The sequence below is a fragment of the Boleophthalmus pectinirostris genome, unplaced genomic scaffold (genome assembly GCF_026225935.1).
Source record: "Boleophthalmus pectinirostris isolate CB_2022bp ecotype Guang Dong unplaced genomic scaffold, ASM2622593v1 HiC_scaffold_9, whole genome shotgun sequence".
In the NCBI taxonomy this organism is placed as follows: Eukaryota; Metazoa; Chordata; class Actinopteri; order Gobiiformes; family Gobiidae; genus Boleophthalmus; species Boleophthalmus pectinirostris.
The window spans coordinates 34383031-34407030 of NW_026571541.1; the positions used below are offsets into that span (position 1 = coordinate 34383031).

Sequence of the window (24000 nt, forward strand, 5' to 3'; positions counted from 1 at the left end):
TATCGATAGAGCAGCCCACGATATCGATACTGTATCATTGATATTTTGATATTTTTGCACACCCCTACCTCTCAGTCAGAATTTTTTAGGTGTTTTTGAGCTTTAAAAACCACCTGTAATTGAATAAATGTAAGGTAAAGCTGTTTAATGTCACACTGTGGAACATTCCAGGCAGAGCAATGACGTATCCATAGAAACAAGTAGAGAAGCTAAATAGTGCAGCTTTAATTTAGTCATTCTCACGCCTAAACGGAGCCTCTCTTCCCTGCGCAGGTGTGATTGGTGCCGGGCGCACTCAGGACGGCTTTGGGATGGAGTTCGGGGTCAATCATTTGGGGCACTTCCTGCTGACGCTGCTCCTGCTGGACAGACTGAAGCAGTGCGCCCCGAGCCGCATCGTTACCGTGACGTCTCTGCTGCACCGCTTCGGGGACGTGGACTTCGCCCTCCTCGACCAGACCAAAGACCTGGTCCGAGGAGAGAACTCGGTCACGCGCTTCATGGTGGGTTCAGATCTGTACATTTAAATTCAGTTTAAGATTTGATTCGTTTAAAGGTCATGAACTGACTCTCGTGAGCATTGAGCCACGTTAAAAAACATGTCTGAGTAACACTTTATTATTAGTCTATTAGTCAGCATAAAATAAATAAACCAGGACTAGTCTTGGGCTCGAGAGAGGGCGAGAGATAGAGACCGAGTCCGTCCTGACACTCAGTCCTGGTTCAGTTCTGGTTTAGTTCTGTTTTACACAAGGGTTAGATCTGTTTTAGACCTGGTTTAGTCCTTTTTCAGTCCTGATTCAGTTCTGCTTTAGTCCTGTTTTAGACCTGCTTTAGTCCTGCGTTAGACCTGCTTTAGTCCTGCTTTAGACCTGCTTTAGACCTGCTTTAGTCCTGTTTTAGTCCTGCTTTTGTCCTGCTTTAGTCCTGCTTTAGACCTGCTTTAGTCCTGCTTTAGACCTGCTTTAGTCCTGCTTTAGATCCGCTTTAGTCCTGCTTTAGACCTGCTTTAGTCCTGCTTTAGATCCGCTTTAGTCCTGCTTTAGTCCTGCTTTAGTCCTGCTTTAGTCCTGCTTTAGACCTGCTTTATTCCTGCTTTAGTCCTGCTTTAGTCCTGCTTTAGACCTGCTTTAGTCCTGCTTTAGTCCTGCGTTAGACCTGCGTTAGACCTGCTTTAGTCCTGCTTTAGTCCTGCTTTAGACATTCTTTAGATCTGCTTTAGACCTGCTTTAGTCCTGCTTTAGTCCTGCTTTAGACCTGCTTTAGTCCTGCTTTAGACCTGCTTTAGACCTGCTTTAGACCTGCTTTTGTCCTGCTTTTGTCCTGCTTTAGACCTGCTTTAGTCCTGCTTTAGTCCTGCTTTAGTCCTGCTTTAGACCTGCTTTTGTCCTGCTTTAGACCTGCTTTAGTCCTGCTTTAGTCCTGCTTTAGACATTCTTTAGATCTGCTTTAGATCTGCTTTAGACCTGCTTTAGACCTGCTTTAGTCCTGCTTTAGTCCTGCTTTAGACCTGCTTTAGACCTGCTTTAGTCCTGCTTTAGTCCTGCTTTAGTCCTGCTTTAGACCTGCTTTAGACCTGCTTTTGTCCTGCTTTAGACCTGCTTTAGACCTGCTTTAGACCTGCTTTAGTCCTGCTTTAGACCTGCTTTAGTCCTGTTTTAGTCCTGCTTTTGTCCTGCTTTAGTCCTGCTTTAGTCCTGCTTTAGTCCTGCTTTAGACCTGCTTTAGTCCTGCTTTAGTCCTGCTTTAGTCCTGCTTTAGACCTACTTTAGTCCTGCTTTAGTCCTGCTTTAGTCCTGCTTTAGTCCTGCTTTCCTGCTTTAGACCTGCTTTCATCAAAACAATCTGAAGAGGCGCTTGGGAGCCGAAAGAGCCGGCTGCTTTTAGTGAGCCGAGCCAAAAGAGCCGGTTCTCTAAAAACAACTGGAATACTCATCACTAGCTGCTAGAATGTGATGCAAAAATGCCATTAGTCTGACCTACTGTCTGTAAATATAACGTAAAAAGTCAGAACAACAATAAATGTCGCCTTAATAAACCCAATTTAAAATCCACTAGAGCCAAACCTAAGTGTTTTAAACAATTCAAGATTTACAGTGAATTTTTACATCACTAAATATATCGGTGATTATATCGGCACAAAACCCATTTTATCGGTATCATATTGGCCACAACAAAATCCATATCGGTCGGACCCTAAATATTAGTCTGTCTGTCTCAAAATGCTCTGTTCCACCTTGTGATGTCATGAAGCTGTAGTTTTCAAGAGAACAGCTCCTTTTACTTTTGCTTCTGTAGAAATTTGCAATTCCAGGGCTGAAATGATCCAAATGATTCTTCTAAAGGTGAACTTTGGTGTAGGTGTGTTTTTTTTTCTGTTTGAGGGTCTGTTTACACGAGAACGCTTGCAGGTAAAAACTAGGTTTGTCCCGATCCGATCACGTGATCAGAAATCAGGCGCTGATCACGTGACTGTGGATTCAGATGTTATGCACCGATCAGGTGTCGGATAAATAATAAACATATATAACACACAGGACACAACAGTTTTTCTGAGGCGTGGGATTTGCTCAGGGACGTCCAGTCAGCGTGACTGTGTCGGCTGTGTCGTGCTCGGGCGCTGTTACCTGGGCTTCTGTGGTCCGTGTTCACACCTTCGCGGCCGAGAGCGGCGTCACACGTACACATGTTGCTGGTGCTTTTGGCGGAGAGGGTCCGTCCAGCGGCGTGGAGCGTCTGTTGAGCAGAGGGACCGATGTTGTGGTGTGTGCTCTGTGGGTTTGTGGATGTGGTTGCAGCAGCCGGGAAAGAGGCTGTGGGGCTTCTGTCGTCTCGTTTTTATTTGGTAAGATCTTGTATTATTGCTTCCATGTAATATCAAATATACAAACTAGAGTCTAGTCTCAGGTCTGATCTGGTTCTGGTCTGGTTCCTGTTTTGTCCAGTTCATTAAGTTTAATAAGTTACACATTCCAAGACCAGAGTGTGAAAAGTCAAGATTTTCAACAGTGATGGTTCACGGTTAGAAAAGTTAATAAAATTAAAGTTTTCGGACATTTGATTTTTCACATTAAGTTCAGCCCAAATACTACACATGAAATCAACACAATCTGATCCCCGCACATCCTGGATCTGATTCTTTGCTCTTAGTTCATTTCATAATGTTTTATAGAAGTATCGGATCGGGACTCGGTATCGGCAGATACTCAAAATCAAAGGACTCGGACTCGGGGGCAAAAAAAGGTGATCGGGACATCCCTAGTTAAAATGACAAAATATTTTATGGGAAGTGCCTTTCAAACTGCACCATGAACGCTTGTATTGATCACCGATTTAAACCAGAAAATGTGTGGTTTAAATCAATTTTATATTTTTCCTTGTGTCTTTGTTTCATTATGGTGTTTGACAAACATTTCACCATAGAAATACATGAAGAAAACCCCCATCCTGATGTCACCGTAAAGTACCAATAACTGTAATATATATATAACAGTTGTAGGGAGTATTATCTGTTACATAAGGGTGAGTTTTTGTACAGTTGTAGGGAGTATTACAAGGGCGAGGTGATTTGTTGTACAGTTGTAGGGAGTATTATAATGGCGAGGTGAGTTGTTGTACAGTTGTAGGGAGTATTATAAGGGTTAGTTGTTGTACAGTTGTAGGGAGTATTATCTGTTACATAGTGGCAAGTTGTACAGTTGTAGGGAGTATTATCTGTTACATAGTGGCGAGTTGTACAGTTGTAGGGAGTATTATCTGTTGCATAGTGGCGAGTTGTACAGTTGTAGGGAGTATTATCTGTTACATAGTGGCGAGTTGTACAGTTGTAGGGAGTATTATCTGTTGCATAAGAGTGAGTCGTAGGGAGTATTATCTGTTGCATAAGGATAAGGGTGAGTTGTTGTACAGTTGTAGGGAGTATTGTCTGTCACATAAGGGTGAGTTTTTGTACAGTTGTAGGGAGTATTATCTGTTGCATAAGGATAAGGGTGAGTTGTTGTACAGTTGTAGGGAGTATTGTCTGTCACATAAAGGTGAGTTGTTGTACAGTTGTAGGGAGTATTATCTGTTACATAGTGGCGAGTTGTACAGTTGTAGGGAGTATTATCTGTTGCATACGGATAAGGGTGAGTTGTTGTACAGTTGTAGGGAGTATTGTCTGTCACATAAGGGTGAGTTTTTGTACAGTTGTAGGGAGTATTATCTGTTAAGTTGTACATTGTAGGGAGTATTATCTGTTACATAAGGATAAGGGTGAGTTGTTGTACAGTTGTAGGGAGTATTGTCTGTCACATAAGCGTGAGTTTTTGTACAGTTGTAGGGATTATATCTGTTACATAGTGGTGAGTTGTACAGTTGTAGGGAGTATTATCTGTTGCATAAGGGTGAGTCATAGAGAGTATTATCTGTTACATAAGCATAAGGGTGAATTTTTGTACAGTTGTAGGGAGTATTATCTGCGTCCTTTTAACCAAATAAATAAATACTTATGTTCTTCCAGGCCTATTGCCACAGTAAACTCTGCAACTCGCTCTTCACACGAGAACTGGCCAATCGTCTCGAAGGAACGAACGTGTCCTGCTTCTGCGTGCACCCGGGTCGGTAACAGAGCCGGTTAAAGGCGCACTACGGAACTTTACTGGCGGAGGGTCTGCTACCTGCTTGTTTCCATGGAGACGTCGTCACTTTGGCCTGGAATATTCCACAGTTCAATTCATTAAGTCACAGTAGTAAGGATAAGTGAGGTATGGATAACGTTAATGCCATACTGTGGAACATTCCATGCCACGCGATACGATCTCCATGGAAACAAGCAAGTGGCAGACCCTCCACCAGAAGCATTACTTAGTGCCCCTTTAAAAACTTTTTTTCTTGTAAATTTAGATTTTTTGTGTTTATTATTATATTCATATTCCCTCTGTCCTTTTCTCTCTCTTTCTCTTTCTTTCTGTGTGTCTCTCACCTGTTTCGTTGTGTCTCTCTGTTTTTCTTTCTTTCTTTCTGTTTCTCTCTTTCTTTATGTCTTTCTCTGTGTCTCGTCTTATTCTTTGTTTCTCTCTGTTTGTCTTTCTTTCTTTCTGTCTCTCTCTCTTTTTGCATGATTGTGTCGCTCTCTTCCTGTGTCTGTCTTTCTCTCTCTCTCTCTGTGTCTCTTTCTCTATTTCTTAATTTATTTATTTCTGTCTCTCTCTCTTTCTGTTTGTCCCTCTGTTTCTTTCTGTGTATGTTTCTCTTTTTGTGTTTCTGTCTCTGTTTTTCTCTTTCTTTCTTTCTCTCTCTCTGTCTCTCTCTCCCTCTCTCATTTGTCTCTCTCTGTATTTCTCTTTCTTTCTTTCTGTCTTTCTCTTCTGTCTGTTTGTGTCTCTCCCTTCCTGTCTGTCTGTCTCTCTCTCTCTATCTTTTTCTTTCTTTCCTTCTGTCTCTCTTTCTGTCTGTTTGCGTCTCTCTCTTCCTGTCTCTGTCTCTCTCTCTTTCTCTCCCTCTCTCTGTCTCTCTCTTTCTCTCTGTCTGTGTCTCTGTCTCTCTTTCTCTTCCCATGTCTCTCTCTGTTTCTCTGTCTCTCCCTCTCTCTGTGCCTCTTTCTCTCTCTCTCTTCTGTGTCTCTCTCTCTGTGTCTCTCTTTCTTCTGTGCCTCTTTCTCTCTCTCTCTTCTCTCTGTCTCTTTCTCTTCTTTGTCTTTCTCTCTCTCTGTGTGTCTCTCTCTCTGTGTCTTTCTCTCTCTCTTCTGTGTCTTTCTCTCGCTCTGTGTCTCTCTGTCTCTTCTGTGTCTTTCTCTCTCTCTGTGTCTCTCTGTCTCTCTCTCTCTCTGTCTCTCTCTCTCTGTGTCTTTCTCTCTCTGTGTGTGTCTCTCTCTCTGTGTCTTTCTCTCTCTCTCTGTGTCTCTCTCTCTCTTCTGTGTCTTTCTCTCTCTCTGTGTCGCTCTCTCTCTTCTGTGTCTCTCTCTCTCTCTCTGTGTGTCTTTCTCTCTCTCTGTGTGTCTTTCTCTCTCTCTGTGTCTCTCTCTCTCTCTGTCTCTCTCTCTGTGTGTCTCTCTCTGTCTTTTTCTCTCTCTCTGTGTCTTTCTCTCTCTGTCTCTCTCTCTGTGTGTCTCTCTCTGTCTTTTTCTCTCTCTCTTTGTCTCTCTCTCTCTCTCTGTGTGTGTGTCTCTCTCTGTGTGTGTGTGTGTGTCTCTCTCTGTGTCTCTCTCTCTCTGTGTCTGTGTGTTGTGTGTCTCTGTGTCTCTCTCTCTGTGTCTCTCTCTGTGTGTGTGTCTCTCTCTGTGTCTCTCTCTCTCTCTGTGTGTGTGTGTGTCTCTGTGTCTCTCTCTCTGTGTCTCTCTCTGTGTGTGTGTCTTCTCTCTGTGTCTCTCTCTCTCTCTGTGTGTGTGTGTGTCTCTGTGTCTCTCTCTCTGTGTCTCTCTCTGTGTGTGTGTGTTCTCTGTCTCTCTCTCTGTGTCTCTCTCTCTCTCTGTGTCTCTCTCTCTGTGTCTTTCTCTCTCTCATTCTTTCTGTGTCTCTCTCTCTCTTTCTTCTCTCTCTCTGTGTCTCTCTCTCTCCGTGTGTCTCTCTACTGTGTCTTACTCTCTCTCTCTGTCTCTCTGTCTGTGTGTCTCTCTCTGTCTCTCTCTCTCTCTGTGTCTCTCTCTGTGTCTCTCTCTCTCTCTCTGTGTGTCTCTCTCTCTGTGTCTTTCTCTCTTTCTGTATCTCTCTGTGTTTCTCTCTCTTTCTTTCTGTGTCTCTCTCTCTTTCTCTCTGTTTCACTATCTCTCTCTCTTTCTCTCTCTTTTCTGTGTCTCTCTGTCTCTTTCTCTCTGTTTTCACTATCTCTCTGTCTGTCTCTCTCTGTGTCTCTCTCTCCATCTCTCTCTTTGTCTCTCCCTCTGTCTGTCTCTCTCTCCCTCTCCTTCTCTTTGTCTCTCTTTTTCTTTCTCTCTTCTGTGTCTCTTTGTCTCTCTCTCTTGTCTCTCTCTGTCTTTTTCTCTCTCTCTCCGTCTCTCTCTCTCTCTTTCTCCCTCTCCTCTCTCTCCGTCTCTCTCTTCTCTCTCTCTCTCTCTCTTCTCTCCTCTCCTCTCTCTCTCTCTCGTCTCTCTCTGTCTCTCTCTCTCTGTCTTTCTCTCTCTCCCTCTCTCTCTCTCTCTCTCTCTCTCTCTGTCTCTCTCTCTCTCTCTCTCTCTCTCTCTCTCTCTCTCCTCTCTCTCTCTCTCTCTCTCTCTCTCTCTGTCTCTCTCTCTCTCTCTCTCTCTGTCTCTCTCTCTCTCTCTCTCTCTCTCTCTCTCTCTCTCTCTCCTCTCTCTCTCCGTCTCTCTCTCTCTCTCGTCTCTCTGTCTCTCTCTCTGTCTTCTCTCTCTCCGTCTCTCTCTCTCTCTCTCTCTCGTCTCTCTCTCTCTTCTCTCTCTCTCTCATCTCTCTCTCTCTCTCTCGTCTCTCTCTCTCTGTCTCTTCTTCCGTCTCTCTCTCTCTCTCTCTCTCTCTCCGTCTCTCTCTCCTCTCTCTCTCTCTCTCTCTCTCTCTCTCTCTCTCTTTCTTCTCTCTCTCTCTCCTCTCTGTGTCTCTCTCTTCCATCTCTCTCTTTGTCTCTCCCTCTCTCTGTCTCTCTCTCCGTCTCTCTCTCCGTCTCTCCGTCTCTCTCTCTCTGTCTTTCTCTTTCTCTCTCTCTCTCTCTCTCTCTTCTCTCTCCTCTCTCTCTCTCTCTCTTCTCTCTTTCTCTCTCTCTCTGTCTCTTCTTCTTCTCTCTCTCTCTCTCTCTCGTCTCTCTGTCTCTCTCTCTGTCTTTCTTCTCTCTCGTCTCTCTCTTCTCTCCGTCTCTCTCTCTCTTCTCTTCTCTCTCCATCTCTCTCTGTCTTTCTCTCTCTCTCTCTCCCTCTTCTCTCTGTGTCTCTCTCTCCATCTCTCTCTTTGTCTCTCCTCTCTCTGTGTCTCTCTCTCTCCGTCTCTCTCTCTCTCTCTCCGTCTCTCTCTCTCTTCTTTCCTTTCTCTCTCTCTTCTCTCTCTGCTTCTCTCTCTCTCTCTCTCTTCTCTCTCTCTGTTCTCTCTCTCTGTCTCTCTCTCTTCTGTCTCTCTCTCTCTCTCTCTCTCTCTCTGTCTCAGGTGTTGTTCGTACGGAGCTGGGTAGAAACTCTCTCTCTCTCTCTCAGGTGTTGTTCGTACGGAGCTGGGTAGAAACTCTCTCTCTCTCTCTCAGGTGTTGTTCGTACGGAGCTGGGTAGAAACTCTCTCTCTCTCTGTCTCAGGTGTTGTTCGTACGGAGCTGGGTAGAAACTCTCTCTCTCTCTCTCAGGTGTTGTTCGTACGGAGCTGGGTAGAAACTCTCTCTCTCTGTCTCAGGTGTTGTTCGTACGGAGCTGGGTAGAAACTCTCTCTCTCTCTTCTCAGGTGTTGTTCGTACGGAGCTGGGTAGAAACTCTCTCTCTCTGTCTCAGGTGTTGTTCGTACGGAGCTGGGTAGAAACTCTCTCTCTCTGTCTCAGGTGTTGTTCGTACGGAGCTGGGTAGAAACTCTCTCTCTCTCTCTCTCTCAGGTGTTGTTCGTACGGAGCTGGGTAGAAACTCTCTCTCTCTCTCTCTCAGGTGTTGTTCGTACGGAGCTGGGTAGAAACTCTGGGTAGCTCTTCTCTCTCTCTCTGTCTCAGTGTCGTACGGAGCTGGGTGTTGTTCGTAGAAAAACTCTCTCTCTCTGTCTCAGGTGTTGTTCGTACGGAGCTGGGGAAACTAGAAGCTGGGTAGAAACTCTCTCTCTCTCTGTCTCAGGGTGTTTGTTCGTACGGAGCTGGGTAGAAGACTCTCTCTCTCTCTCTGTCTCAGGTGTTTGTTCGTTACGGACTGGGTAGAAACTCTCTCTCTCTCTCTCTCAGGTGTTGTTCGTACGGAGCTGGGTAGAAACTCTCTCTCTCTCTCTCTCGGAAGCTGGGTCTCTCTCTCTCTCTGTCTCAGGTGTTGTTCGTACGGAGCTGGGTAGAAACTCTCTCTCTCTGTCTCAGGTGTTGTTCGTACGGAGCTGGTAGAAAACTCTCTCTCTCTCCTGTCTCAGGTGTTGTCGTCGGACTGGAAAACTCTCTCTCTCCCTCTCAGGTGTTGTTCGTACGGAGCTGGGTAGAAACTCTCTCTCTCTCTCTCAGGTGTTGTTCGTACGGAGCTGGGTAGAAACTCTCTCTCTCTCTCTCAGGTGTTGTTCGTACGGAGCTGGGTAGAAACTCTCAGTGGTGGATGAACGCTCTGCTGACTCCGATCTCGAGGTTGTTCTTCCTGGATCCAGAGGGGGGCGCTCAGACCACGCTGCACTGTGTCCTGCAGGAGGGACTCGAGCCGCTCAGTGGACGGTACATCGACACTCTTACTTTATCTCTTTTAAAGTTGCACTGTGTAACTTTTGCTTGTTTCTATTTTCTGCCTGGAATGTCCCACAGTGTGACTTTAAACAGCTCTACTTTACATTTATTCACTTACAGGTGGTTTTAAGCTCAAAAATACAAAGAAAATCAGACTTTCTGACTGTGAGCGGCGTCGCCTCTCCACAGATCTGACCTGTAACTTGGCCTGGTTTGGTCTCCGTGACGATAGAAAGGTTTAAAGCCACACTGTGAAACATTCCAGACAAAGTAATAACATCTCCTCTCTCTCCCCTTGTCCCGCTCTCCCTTTTCTCTCCCTCTTTCTCTCTCCTGTGTCCTTTCCTCTATTCCTCTCCCTTTTTCTCCCTTCTCTCTTCTTTCACTCCTTATCCCTCTCTCTCTCTTTTTCTCCCTCTTTTCTTATCCCTCTCATTTTTTCCCTCCTTGTCCCTCTGTCCCTCTTTCTTTTCTTGTTCCTCCCTCCCTCTTTCTCTTCTTATCCCTCTCTCTCTCTCCTTGTCCCTCTTTCCCTCTCCCTCTTTCTCTCCTTATCCCTTTTCTCTTCTCTTCCCCCTCTCCCTCTTTCTTTTCTCCCTTATCCCTCTCTTCTTCTCTCTTATTCCTCCCTCTTTCTCTCCTTATTCCTCTCCCCCTCTTCCTCTTTCTCTCCGTGTCCCTCCCTTCCTCTCACTTTTCTCTCCTTATCCCACTCTTCCCTCTTTCCTCTATCTTCTCTCTCCCTCTCTCTCTCTCTTCCTTTCCTCCTTTCCTCCTTCTTTCTCTCCTTATCCCTCTCTCCCTCTCCTCTCCTCTATCCCTCTCTCCCTCTTCTCTCCACCTCTCTCCTCTTTCTCTCTTCCCTCTTTTTTCTCCTTATCCCTCTCTCCCTCTCTCCTCTTTCCTCTCTCTTCTCTTTCTCTCTCTTATCCCTCTTTGTCCCTCTCCCTCTTCTCTCAGTATCCCTCTCTCCCTTTTTCTCTCTGTGTTCCTCCCTCCCCCTCACTTTTTCTCTCGTTGTCCCTCTCTCCCTCTCTTTTCTTGTTCTTCCCTCCTTCTTTCTCTCCTTATCCCTCTCTCCCTCTTTCTCTCCTTTTCCTCTCTTCTCTCCCTCTTTCTCTTTCCTTCCTCTCTCCTCTCCCTCTCTCTCTCCCTCTTCTCCTCCTTATCCCTCTCTCCTCTCTCCCTCTTTCCCTCTCCCTCTTTCTCTCCTTATCCCTTCTCTCCCTCTCCCTCTTTCTCTCTCTTTGTCCTCTCTCTCACTCTCCTTATCCCTCACTCCCTCTTCTTCCTTTTCTCTCCCCTTTCTCTTCTTTTTTCTCCTCCTTTCTCCCTCTCTCTCTCTCACTCTCCTCTTACTCCTTCTCCTTTCTTCTCTGTCCCCTCTTTCTCCCATCTCCTCCCTCTTTCTCTCCTTTCTCTTCCCTCTTTCTCTTTCTTCCTCATCCCTCTCCTCTCTCCCCTCTGTCTCCTTATCCCCTCTCTCTTTCTCTCCTTGTCCTCTCTCTCGCTCTTCTTCTCTCCTTTCCTCTCTCCCTCTTCTCTTCCTTCTTCCTCTCTCTTCTCTCCCTCTTTTCTATCTTTCTCCCTCTCTCTCACTCTTCCTTGTCCCTCCCACCCTCCTTCCTTCCTTCTCTCCTCCCTCCTCTCTCGTCTCTCCTCCTTCTCTCCCTCTCTCTCTCCTTGTCCCTCACTACCTCTTTCTCTCCTTGTCCCTCTCTCCCTCTTTCTTCTCTCTCTCTCTCTCTCCTCTCTTTCTCTCTTTCTCTCCTTTCCCTCTCTCCCCTTTTTCTTCTCCTCTTGTCCCTCTCTCCCTCCCCTCTCACTTTTTTCTCTCCTTGTCCCTCTATTCCTCTTTCTTTTCTTGTTCCTCCCTCCTTCTTTCCTCTTCCCTCTCTCTCTCTTCCTCTTTTCCTCTCTTCTCTCTCTCTCCTTTCCTCCTCTCTCCCTCTTTCTCTCCTTTCTCCCTCTTTCTCTCCTTCTCTCTCTCTCTCCTCTTCTCTCTCTCTCTCTCTCTCTCTCTCCTCCTTGTCCCTCTCTCCCTCTCTTCTTCTCTCCTCCTGTTCCTCTCTCTTTCTCTCCCTCTTTTCTATCTTTCTCCCTCTCTCTCACTCTTCCTTGTCCCTCCCACCCTCCTTCCTTCCTTCTCTCCTCCCTCTCTCCGTCTCTCCTCCTTCTCTCTCTCTTTCTCTCCTTGTCCCTCTCTCCCACTTTCTTTCCTTATCACTCCCTCCCTCCCTCTCTTTCTCTCCTTATAACTCTCTTACCCCTCTTTCTCTCCTTATCTCTCTCTCCCTCTTTCTCTCCTTATTCCTCCCTCACGCTTTCTTTCCTTTTCCCTCTTTCTCTCCTTATTCCTCCCTCACGCTTTCTTCCTCCCTCTTTCTCTCCTCCTCTCTCTCTTTTCTATCTTTTCTCCCTCTCTCTCACTCTTCCTTGTCCCTCCCACCCTCCTTCCTTCCTTCTCTCCTCCCTCTCTCCGTCTCTCCTCCTTCTCTCCCCTCTTTCTCTCCTTGTCCCTCTCTCCCTCTTTCTTTCCTTATCACTCCCTCCCTCCCTCTCTTTCTCTCCTTATCTCTCTCTCCCTCTATCTCTCCCTGTCCCTCTCCCCTTCTGTCTCTCCTTGTCCCTCTCGCCCTTTCTCTCCTTAACCCTCTCTCCTTCTCTATTTTCTTGTTCCTCCCTCCTTCTTTCTCTCCCTCTTTCTCTCCTTATTCCTCCCTCACGCTTTCTTTCCTTTTCCCTCTTTCTCTCCTCCTTCCTCTCTTTCTCTCCCTCTTTTCTATCTTTCTCCCTCTCTCTCACTCTTCCTTGTCCCTCCCTCCTCCTTCCTTCCTTCTCTCCTCCCTCTCTCCGTCTTCTCTCCCTCTCTCTCTCCTTATCCCTCTCTCCCTCCTTCCTCTCTTTCTCTCCCTCTTTTCTATCTTTTCTCCCTCTCTCTCACTCTTCCTTGTCCCTCCCTCCTCCCTCCTCCTTCCTTCTTCTCTCCCTCTCTCTTGTACTTTAACCCTCTGTACCTTTGTTTTCTCTTCATTCCGACGTGTTTCTTGAGTCTTTTCCTGTTAGAGAAGCTCACAGCTCCGGTTGTGTTTGTGACGACACGACTGATGATTATAAAACACAGTAGATGAGAAAAGCCCGTCACACCTCCCTCCAGTTTTCTGAGCGTCGTCCGTCGTCCGTTGTGTTTTCAGGTACTTCTCTCGCTGCTCCGTGGCTCAGGGCTCGGCCAAAAGCAGAGACGACGCTCTGGCCAAGAAGCTGTGGGAGGTCAGTGAGCGGTTAGCAGGAATCTGACCTCACCGGGAAAAAACAAAAACGAAAACGCGCGCCAAGGAAACACCGAACTTAAAATGCATATGACGGGATTTCATGGTTTTCTAATTAAAGCTGCATGTACATTTATTCAATTACAGGTGGTTTTATAGCTCAAAAACACCTCATACATGCGTCACGAATTTCGCACTTCCGGTCGTCTCGCGATTCATACTGGGAAGGATTATTCAAAAAAAGTGAGCATCAAATCGTCATGTTTGTTTTCCCAGTGGAAAAGCTTGTCCTTCTCTTCCTCTTCTTCATTCTCTCCTTGTCCCTCTGTCCCTCTTTCTCTCCTTCTTCCTCTCTCTTTCTCTCCCTCTTTTCTATCTTTCTCCCTCTCTCTCACTCTTTTTTGTCCCTCCCACCCTCCTTCCTTCCTTCTCTCCTCCTTCTCTCCCTCTTTCTCTCTTTGTCCCTCTCTCCTCTCCTTCTTTCTCCCTTGTCTCTCTCTCTTTCTCTCCTTCTTCCTCTCTCTTTCTCTCCCTCTTTTCTATCTTTCTCCCTCTCTCTCACTCTTTTTTGTCCCTCCCACCCTCCTTCCTTCCTTCTCTCCGTCTCTCCTCCTTCTCTCCTCTTTCTCTCTTTGTCTCTCTCTCTTCTTCTCCTTGTCTCTCTCTCCCTCTTTCTCTCCTCTTCCTCTATCTCTCTCTCTTCTGTCTCTCTCTGTCTTTGTCCTCTCATCTTTCTCCCTCTCTCTCACTCTTCTTTGTCCCTCCCACCCTCCTTCCTTCCTTCTCTCCTCCTTCTCTCCCTCTCTCTCTCCTTATCCCTCTTTCCCTCTCCCTCTTTCCCTCCTTATCCCACTCTCCCTCTTTCTCTCCTTATCCCTCACTCCCTCTTTCCCTCCTTATCCATTTCTCCCCCTTTCTCTTCTTTTTTCTCTCCTTATCCCTCTCTCTCACTCCTCTTACTCTCTTGTCCTTCTCTCTGTCTCCCTCTTTCTCTCCCTCTTTCTGCCCATGTCCTCCCTCTTTCTCTCCTTATCCATCTCTCCCTCTTTCTCTTTCTTTCCTTGTTTGTTTTCCCAGTGGGATGCGTCTATTGACAAAGCAGATTTTTTTTCAAGTCTTTTGAACCATATCACTTTTGTTTCTGGTTCTGATATTGTCATATTTTAGTTTTGGGATTGGGACTAGGGATGGGCATTCGATGAAATTTTCTTAATCGATCGTCGGAAGAATTAACGATCGGTTATCGATTAATCATTAACGTTTTTATATGAAAATGATCATCATTATTATTACTATCTGCTCTACTAATCTGCATAAATAAATTCAACTTTACGACATATAAACCGTAACGACTCTAGAGCCACATCAGCCCGTTTGACATTATAATGTGTTTAATTCAGTTTTGTTCAACTCTCACAGAAACAAAACTTAAAACCGCATCGCTAATTTGCATAAACTAATTGAAGATAAAACTACAGCTCTTGTGTCGCTGATGTGGTTCAATTTCTGTTGGATTAAAAGACATGACTCAGGTGAATACAGGTTAGTGTGACCAGATTTACCTTTGTCAAAACCAGGACACCGTACGGGGGGAGGGAGGTGGAGACTCGTCATCGACATTGCGCTTCTCTCACCTGGTAAAACTTTTTCCCACTGGACACAGAAACATATGTTCCTGCTTTATACACTGTGCACATGGACTCACACTTGTCCCGAACGCAACGGAAAGCGTGGATTTTCTTGTATAAATCATCGTTAAATACACATTTGTGCTTCGATACGTTGCAGACTGACCGACTGTTTGTGTCTCGCTCCTTCTGATGCAGAGACACATGTACACACCTGTTTGGTCACACTACACACAGCAACCTACATTCGGTTTGTCGATTAAAATTAACGTAATCGATGTAATTCTTAATGATCAATTATCGATTAATCGATTAATCATGCCCATCCCTAATTCGGACATCGTTATTGTGTGGTTGTTTGATCCTAACAACGGAAATCGGGCTTTGGAAGTTTGTGAACTCCATAAATGCAAAAGGAAATCCGATGTGTGTGACTGCAAACCTCCGTTCAAACTGTTTCTTACGGAAGCTCTGAGAGGCAAGAGAAAAAAAAAAAAGAAAGAGGCAGGTCATTTGGGCTCTATTTTCTAAGTGTTTTTTTTTTTTTTTTTTCACCAACTCAAAAAAAAAAAAAAAAATCTTTAAAAAAAAAAAATTTTTTTCTACAATTTTTTTTTCTACAATTTATTTATTTTTTTCTTGTTTTTTTTTCTCTGTTGATGTGGCTGTCGAAAAAAAAACCAAAAAACAAAAAAAACACCACTCAGAGCCTAAGTGGTGTTCTATAAGTACCACACTTCAGCTCCAGCAAACTGCCGGAGAATTGTCTTATGGCGTGAGGTTCTGGGTTGGGACGTGGGAGGTCGGGGTTCAAAACTCCCCTGGTCCGGGTTGTGTGTTTTTATTCTAGCTGAATACAGTCTTTTCATGAGTTTTATGTTTTCTTTTATGAGTAATTTGAGAAGTAAGATCGATGCATCACTGATCCGCTGTCATTCTGTGAGAGTGAGAGTGGGAATCACTGCTCCAGGCTGAGACAGAACGCCGCACTGCCTCTGGTTTTAGCGGGACTGAGGTGCGTCTTGACACGTAGGGCTCACAGAATTTTTTATTTTATTTTATGAATTTTTTTTTTTTTTTTGTAGAAATTTTATTTTTTTTTTTTTGAGTTGGTGAAAAAAAAAAAAAAAAAACACTTAGAAAATAGAGCCCAAATGACCTGCCTCTTTTTTTTTTTCTTTCTCTTGCCTCTCAGGGTTTGCGTAGTTTCTCTTCCCAATGGAATTAAAAAATAGTGAAAGGAAGGACCAAAAAGGAAATAGAAATCATCCCGTGTTTGCAGTGAACATTTTGTATGTGGAGCACCAACAAACCATAACCCCGATCCCTCGCTCAACCTCGGTTACGAATTTAAAAAGTCAAAAGGCAGCAACTGTTCACCAAGAAACACCTTCCACTGCAAAGAGACCAAGACGTGATGTTGCTGTAAAACCACAAGAACAAGAAAGTGCAGCTCAGTCTGTTTGTCTTCTGCACCTCTCGACTAACAAACGGGATCCTGCTTTGTTGTCGCTCCACAGATATGATTCCCTTTTGCAGTTATGTAGTTCGCAAACTTCCGAAGCCCGTTTCTCGAGCCGTTTTCCACTGTTAGAACAACCAACAACCACACAATTACAATGTCCGAATCTCAAAACTAAAATATGACAATATCAGAACCAGAAACAAAAGTGATATGGTTCAAAAGACTTGAAAAGATCGACTTTGACAATAGACGCATCCGGCTCCACCAGTCCTGTCTTCAGACTTTCTCCACGTCTCTTTGGATTTGTGAGCGGGATGCAGGAGTGGGCTGAGGTAGAGCAGCCTTACACTCACTTTGTCTTCTTCCTCCCTTCTCCGACCGTCTGTTTTACCACTTGTGCCTTCCGTATTTGCATATGCTGTGCAGGTGAGGTGGGTGGGTAAGGGCCACTCTTGGAGCTGCACTTAGTCTACGTTCAGACTGCAGGGCTTAACGCTCAATTCCAATTTTTTTGTGAAATCCGATGTTTTTGCGAGGTCGTTCACATTTCCAGTTAAATGTGACTTGTATGTGACTCCAGTGTGAACATTAAATGGCCCGAAAGTGTCCCACATGTGACACTGGAGACACGACGACGTCAACCGCAGCGAGCGTCTCTGTGTTTACAGAAGTTGTCCAAACATGGACGCAGCATCGAGCACCTGGAGATTTTAAAGTTCCTCTCGTACCGGAGCCAGAACATGAACAACTTGTTTTAAGGAGGAGATTGAGAAGGAGAAGGACGAGGTTTTTGGCCGTGGTGTTTTGTGGGACAGCGGCAGCGACGTCCGTTGAAAGGAACGTGTGGATGTGGGGAATAGTGACGTTTGTGTCTTGTTGATAACGTGTAGGTGGATGAATGCACTTTGACCGTTCAGACTGAAGTCGCATGTCAAAAGATCAGATATGTATCGGTTTTAGGAGCACATATCCAAGTGTCCTGGGTCACATTTGAAAATAATCAGATCTGTGTCGTAGGGCTGGGTATCATTAAGAAGTTGCCGATACATACATACCTCGATACACAGGCCATGATACGATACATATCTCGATACAGTGCACTTTAGATTTGATATGATATATATCAAATCGATTCGATACGGTTCAATAAAAAATAAAGTCTAAATCATGGCTGTGATACTAAAGTCTTTGTTAAACCACTTCTTGTGCAAAATTCATATGAAACACAAACATTTGTTTGCATCATATATTATATCGATACAGCAGCCCACGATATCGATACTGTATCATCACATTAAGTGATACGATATATTGATATTCCAATATTTTTGCTGCACACCCCTACTGTGTCCTTCAGACTGTCATTAAAAGATCAGATACACGTCACATAGAGGCCAAAAAATCGGATTTGGGTCACTTCAGGCTGCAGTCTGAACGCAGCCTTAAACTGGTTTTAACTGCGTCTTTCACCCTCTGGTACATTCGCGGGATCGCCACCTCCGTCAAATGTTTACACGTGGGAATCACGTAACGTTGATGTGTTTACTATGAAGCGAAAGCCTGGGTTCTCCACGACACTGTACGGGCACAGACCTTGGCAGATATAACGCACAATAGTGTCTGTGATCTTAAGTGCACGCGGAGAGTTGGAGGCTGGTTTACTTATTTGACTCTGCAAAGTGGGTTGTTTTGGGTCCATGCTTTTCTTTGGGAGCGGCAAGGCTTATCGGGATGGTGGCGCTGCATGTGAACTCGGAGGTTGGTCGTATTACCTGAATATTTGATAGCAGTTTGGCAGTGCATACAAATAGCTCTGGTCTTGTCCATCTCCTGCCTCTTTTCTTGGGCTTTGAAACCACAATGCGCCCGTACGTCTGCAGTTGAAAAATCTTTCCTACCGTTTTCTATTTTCGCTTCTCTCGCGTGCTTCTCTTCGCCAGTGAAGTAAAGACGTGGAGGCGCGGCTGTACTGCCCCCTAACGTCCAAGGGGAATATCGATACTAGAAAACGGAGAATCGATACTGTGTCGATTTGAAAAATATCGATACGTATCTATGTATCGATATTTTAGCACACCCCTACTATAGACCACAAAATTATTACAAAAAATAAACAAAAAAATTGTAATGTCAAAATTGTGAAATGGATTGTTGTTTTTATTATTATTTACAAATTATGCTTAAAAATCTTGTCTTGTCTCGTCCCAAGACTATTTGTGTTTTGGTGAAATTCATGAAACCTGTCATATGCACTTTAAATCCTGACTTTGTACAACAAACGTTTTACCAAATAATATGTCTTCATTTCATTTTCCCTTCACTAACATTTCATTAGAATTTTTTCAGATGTTACTAAATGATGGATTTGTAATTTTATGAATTCTTTAATAAAATAAATGCATTTTATGTGCATTTTTACCAGCGTTCATGGGACTTGTTTATTTTGTGTGTAACAGAGGATTGAGAAAACAGTGAAAAAAGCTGCATTTTTAAACTTAATGTTGTGTGAAAATCCCTCCCCCTGAGGTCCAGAATACACAATTTTCTGATACTGTATGAAGATGTGAAGTCTGGTCATTAGTGTATTTATCTATTTATTTATTTTTGTTCATTTATTTATTACAAAATGACAAAAAATATACAGTAAAAAAATATTAAGAATAATTTTGCAGATATGTTTTGTTAATGGGATGCCCCTGAAGTCAGCGTTGGTTTATAAATGAGACCCACAGCAATTAAAATGACAGTAAATGCACGTTACAAAATGACTTAAATATTGTTATCTACCTGTTTAATTCATGATTAAAACATCTTTCCTGTTACTACAAGAGATCAAGATACAGTTGTTTGCGTTCAGCTCTCTTTGGATTTTACAGGTAAGTCAGCAAGACATTAACTGAAAATGTTAAACGAGCAGTCAAGTAAGAACAAAAATACTACAGAATTATAGTATTATTCGTCTAATCATGTAAAAACAAACTCTAATCTCTCCACGGCTGTAAATTATATATTGTTTTGAATTATTTCTCATAAAAGTGTGACTGAGACCCCGTCCCCCACAACCAAAGTCATGAAAAAACACAAACGTGATTTAAAGAGCACATGTTCATTTCCCTGTGACCAGAGCGTCTTGGTTCTGTTCAGGAGTTTGATTTGACACTAAAAGGTGAAAGAGACAAACTGAAGAACTGTTGGTTAATGCTAATGACATAGACCCATGCACAGACCGGATAGAAAAATGGAAGTTCCCGTGCGGCTCTTCTGGCTGCGTCTGAGTCTGGCTCCATTGACCTTTTTCCATGGATCTATTAAAATAACTGGAGGGTGTTGCTGCCTGTTGTTGCCTCCAGGTGGCGTAGTGACACTCACTGGACACGGGAACCAAAGATAGAATTTTAGAGTTCTTTTATTTTTGTTTGTGCAAAGTTGTTTAACCCCAAAAAAAGAAACCCTACCCGTGCCCAAACCAAGAGTAGCAACGGAAAGGTGGACCTGGTGAGCCGGCCAAAAAGAACAAAAGGGTGCGACACCGGGCCAACCCTGTACAGGGCCGTAGGAGCCGGTGCCAGCGCCCGTAACTAAAGACAAAAAACCCAACAACCTAAACCCAACAGAAAAGCGAAAACAGGACAGTCGGTCCCACCAGGTCAAACAAAAGGCTAACGGCTAACACAAGCTACCAAAACGATGGAGCAGGAGAGCCAGCAGGGCGTCTCCCAGCGCGAGGCGTGTGCGCTCCGGTACCTGCGGCGGCGGCGGCGGACGAGGAGGAGGAGAGAGCGAGAGAGAGAGAGAGACGGCGCCGGACTCGCGCATTTAAGGCCTCCTGCACAAAAAAAAACTACAAAAACATAATTAACCTACAAAAACAAAACTAAGCAGAAATGCTACAAAAAATATAAACAATAAAAAGAAAGCAGAGAAAAAACCAAAAGTGCCCAAACGTAACAAATGTTTCTACTGAATGTTTTTCTCCTCAGAGTTTCTGTGGCTGAAGTTACAGTGAGTCTTTATCAGGGACATTTGACTCTTTTCTCATTCAAAGGCACAAATTGCTCAGGTGGCAGAGACAATGACCCAGGTTGGTAGTTTGAACCCTATATTTTGTTTCCTTGGGCAAGACACTTCAGCTCCATCGCTGTCTGCGTCTCGTACAGTGTGAACGAGCCTGTGCACATGATGAGTGAAATACAAAGTGCACTTTGAGTGAAAAAAAAAGAAGAAAAGTGATGTATTTATCAACAGAATCATCCATCCATCTATTTTCTTCCGCTTAGCTGGGGTCGGGTTGGGGGGACATCAGTCTAAGCAGAGACTCCCAGACTTCCTTCACCCCAGACACTTCCTCCAGCTCCTCGGGGGGACCCTGAGATGTTCCCAGGCCAGTCCAGAGACATAGTCCCTCCAGTGTGTCCTGGGTCTTCCCCGGGGCCTCCTCCCGGTGGGACATGAACACCTCCTGAGGGAGACGTCCAGGAGACATCAGAACAGACGTCCTCCCCTCAGACGCTCCTCTCCACGTGGAGGAGCAGCGGCTCTACTCCGAGCTCCTCCCGTGTGACTGAGCTCCTCACCCTGTCTCTAAGGGAGCGCCCAGACACCCTGCGGAGGAAACTCATTTCGAGCGCTTGTATCCGCGATCTTGTTCTTTCGGTCATGACCCAGAGCTCATGACCAGAGGTGAGAGTAGGAACGAAGACTGACCAGTAAATCAAGAGCTTCGCCTTTTGGCTCAGCTCCTTCTTCACCACAACTATCAGCAGGACCGTCCAGCCCAAATGTGACGTGATGGATTTTGTAGCTTTACTGCCGTTTCCTGAAAGTGTCTCGAAGTGTTTGAGGAGAAAAATTAGGCAGTTCTGGTTTAGTTTTGTTTTATGTTGAAATTCTCAGCTCTTCAAATAGAACGAGTTTACATGAAAGTTTCTCCTAAAAAAATAAATAATGTTATAACTCCAGTGTTGAGGAGTAACAGATTACATGTGCCAGAGTTACGTAATCAGAGTACAAATTATGAGTAACTGTATTCAGTTACAGTTACTGTTTCAGTGAGTGGTAATTGGATTACAGTTACTTTGTTGAAATAAATGGATTACACAGAGGGATTTTCCTGTTTTCACATTTTGGGCTATTCCCTTTTTTTCCTTTTTTTCGGTAATTTCACTCATTGCTGGAAACTAAACCAGGTCTAAACTAGATCTAAACCAGGTCTAAACCGAGTCAGAGAAACAGGTCTGAAACAGGTCTAAACCAGGACTAAAACCAGGTCTAAACAAGGTCTAAACCTGTACTAAAACCAGGACTAAACCAGGACTAAACCAGGTCTAAACCAGGACTAAACCTGTACTACAACCAGGACTAAACTAGATCTAAACCAGGTCTAAACCAGGACTAAAACCAGGTCTGAAACCAGGACTAACCCAGGACTAAAACAGGATTTAACAGGACTAAATCCTTCTCGTCTTCTATCAATAATATTTTTAATTTGGTTCAGTAAAATCTGGACTTTTTTATTTTCTTTTATCAGACAAAACATCTTATGTTACAATTTCCTCGTCTTTGTTTCTCTACAGCAAATCAAGTAATCCAAAGTATTCAGATTACATTACTCACCTTAAGTAACTTAATGGATTACGTTACAAACTACATTTTGGTGTATGTAATCTGTAATCTGTAGGGGATTACATTTTAAAAGTCACCTTCCCAACACTGATGACTACAGACACATAAAGCAGCTCCTCTATCAAGTTTACTCACCAGGGAAACTTGAATTGTGGATACGTCACGGTGAAGTTTTCAGCTGCAGCTAAAAGAGCAGGACTAGAGGACAAAACTCTACAAGTTAAAGTCTAAAATGTAAATAAATGGATCAGTAAACTTGTGTCTCACTTTGGTAAATCTGTTTCTTTCTCCAGAGGCACCAGGAAAACACCTGACAGGTTTGGACTGAATCTGAGAAGTTCATACACGGCCCCGTCCGATACCTACAAAATAAATCATATTATTTATAGGGGTGTCAAATTATCGCGTTAATTGCGATTAATTAATTACAGTCATATTTAGCGCGTTATGTTTTTTAATCGCGTTAATCTCATTTTTAATCTCTAACTTTACTGTTTCTGTATGTGAGTTGCTTTATTATAAAACCTGTTTTTATAAACACACACACAAAACACATTTATACATTTTTTTATTTCGGTAATTCCACTCATTGCCGGAAACCCACACAAAACGTGCGCAGTAACAGCGATGTAAACGTCATGTTAACGTTGGCGGCGTCAGGCACAATGGACGAGGTGGAAGAGCCAGTAGAACAGAGCAGCAGTGCACAGGTAAAAACACATTTGTGTCTTGGAAATTCTTCTCCCGATGTGAAATATAAAAGAAAATAAATATAAAATTGCCTACAACTTAAATGTCACTGGTGAAAACAACCTGCATAGACTCATGATGTCTGCACTACTGTCCTATACACACACACACACACACACAACACACACACAAACACAAACACACACACACACACACACACACACACACAAACACACACACACACACAACACACACACAAACACACACAAACACACACACAAACACACACAAACACAACACACACACAACACACACACACAACACACACTTCATCATCGTCATTAACCTGAGAACGCGCGGACCACGTTTCCTTCCGTAGTTACTGCGCGGACACCGACGAGCTCCCGTGAGCCGCGTGTGGATCGTGTTTTTCTCACGCTTCTTCCTCCTGTGAGCCTCTAAACCAGAACTAACACCAAGACTAAAACCAGGACTAATCCAGTCCAGGACTAAACCAGAACTAAAACCAGAACTAAAACCAGGTCTAAACCAGGTCTAAACCAGGACTAAACCAGCACTAAACCAGAACTAAAACCAGAACTAAAACCAGGTCTAAACCAGGTCTAAACCAGGACTAAACCAGAACTAACACCAGGACTAAAACCAGGATTAATTCATTCCAGGACTAAACTAGGACTAAAGTAGGACTAAAGCAGGTCTAAACCAGGACTAAAACAAGGACTAAAACCAGTGATCTCATATATAAAGCATTTGTCTATCAATAATATGTTTAATATGGTTAAGGAAAGACTGGACTTTTTATTGTCTTTAGACAAAAGTTATTATGTTCAGATTTCCTCGTCTTTACTTTACAGCAAACAGTTTCTTATTCATGGAGACTTGGACTCAATATCCAATTTGGAGAGATTTGTTAAACAATAAATGACTTTATAAAGTCACTTTTTTAATCTATATCAGTCTTTTGATCTGCCACAATAATGTAATAATGAATTTAAATGAAAATACCTCAAATTGAAGCTTTTTTCAGCAATTTTTAGGTGAGATTAAAATGAGATTAATTAGATTAATTAATTACAGATCATAATTAATTAATCTCTCAATTTTTTTTAGCGCATGACAGCACTAATTATTTAGTATGTATATAGTAAAGTTTATATAGTGCTTCTCACAGTAACTCAGACACTTCACAATAAAAAGGACAGGACAAACAAACTCAAGTAGTGAGGAAACTGTAATGTTTGGGGCTTACAGGCTGTGAGGAAAAGGTGATCTCTAAACTGTTTTTTTTTGTTTTTTTTGAAGGTTTTTAGTGAGTTTCTGATGTGGAGGGAGAAAGTTCCAGAGAGTTGGGGGGACAATGGCAAAGGCTCGGTCCCCCAAGGTCTGGTGCTTTGCTTTGACTGTGGGCATGAGGAGGTTTGAGGAGCTGGTCAGAGCCTGCAGGAGGCGCTGGGGCTGCAGGAGGTCAGTGAGGTGTGCAGGGGCCTGGTTATGGACGGACAGAATGTGCTGATGAACAAAAAACATTTTTGTTGGTTTTATGGGTTTTCTGTGAAGGACAAGAACAGTCTGAACCAGACAGTCAAAGTGTGCGGCAAAATCAGTGGTGTTCAGACGGAGGATCTGGCCTCTGTGTGGAGACATCGTGTGCTCCAAAAGACTAAGGCCACACTGAGCCTAACCATGTCCTGCACTCACAGTTTGTGCAAATGTCCTCTGGGAGACGATATGTCACCCCACAGCAAAAGACCAACAATTACGCCAAATCTTTTATTCCTTCTGCCATAAAGCTTTTAAGTGGAAAGTAAATTTGCTATTGTGTCTCTTCTGCTTTCCCCAGAATTAAATGGTAAAATGCTGATACTGGTGATATAACTTTTATACGCAAATTTCCTGTGATATTTCTTACCACATCTCAATACCCACTTCTGTGTTTTTGACTCTTACTTCCTTCACTCAGGAGCAGGACGGTGGAGGAGCGAGACACATTTTCAGGTCTTCT

At 43.8% G+C, this 24000-nt stretch overlaps 2 protein-coding genes across 2 annotated transcripts in view; both read left to right on the top strand.

The window, feature by feature from the left end:
- The window catches only part of LOC129407232 (retinol dehydrogenase 11-like), a 14985-nt gene extending 1958 nt beyond the window's left edge, over positions 1-13027 (top strand). Inside the window, exons 2-5 of the mRNA XM_055147806.1 lie at positions 274-503; positions 4502-4598; positions 9141-9294; positions 12498-13027. Coding sequence (XP_055003781.1) covers positions 274-503; positions 4502-4598; positions 9141-9294; positions 12498-12600 — 584 coding nt within the window. The 3' untranslated portion in view covers positions 12601-13027. The remainder of the gene's footprint in view (positions 1-273; positions 504-4501; positions 4599-9140; positions 9295-12497) is intronic.
- LOC110171932 (dehydrogenase/reductase SDR family member 13-like) overlaps positions 1-24000 on the top strand; it is a 43524-nt gene that overhangs the window by 3866 nt on the left and 15658 nt on the right. The gene's annotated exons all lie outside the window — the stretch shown is intronic.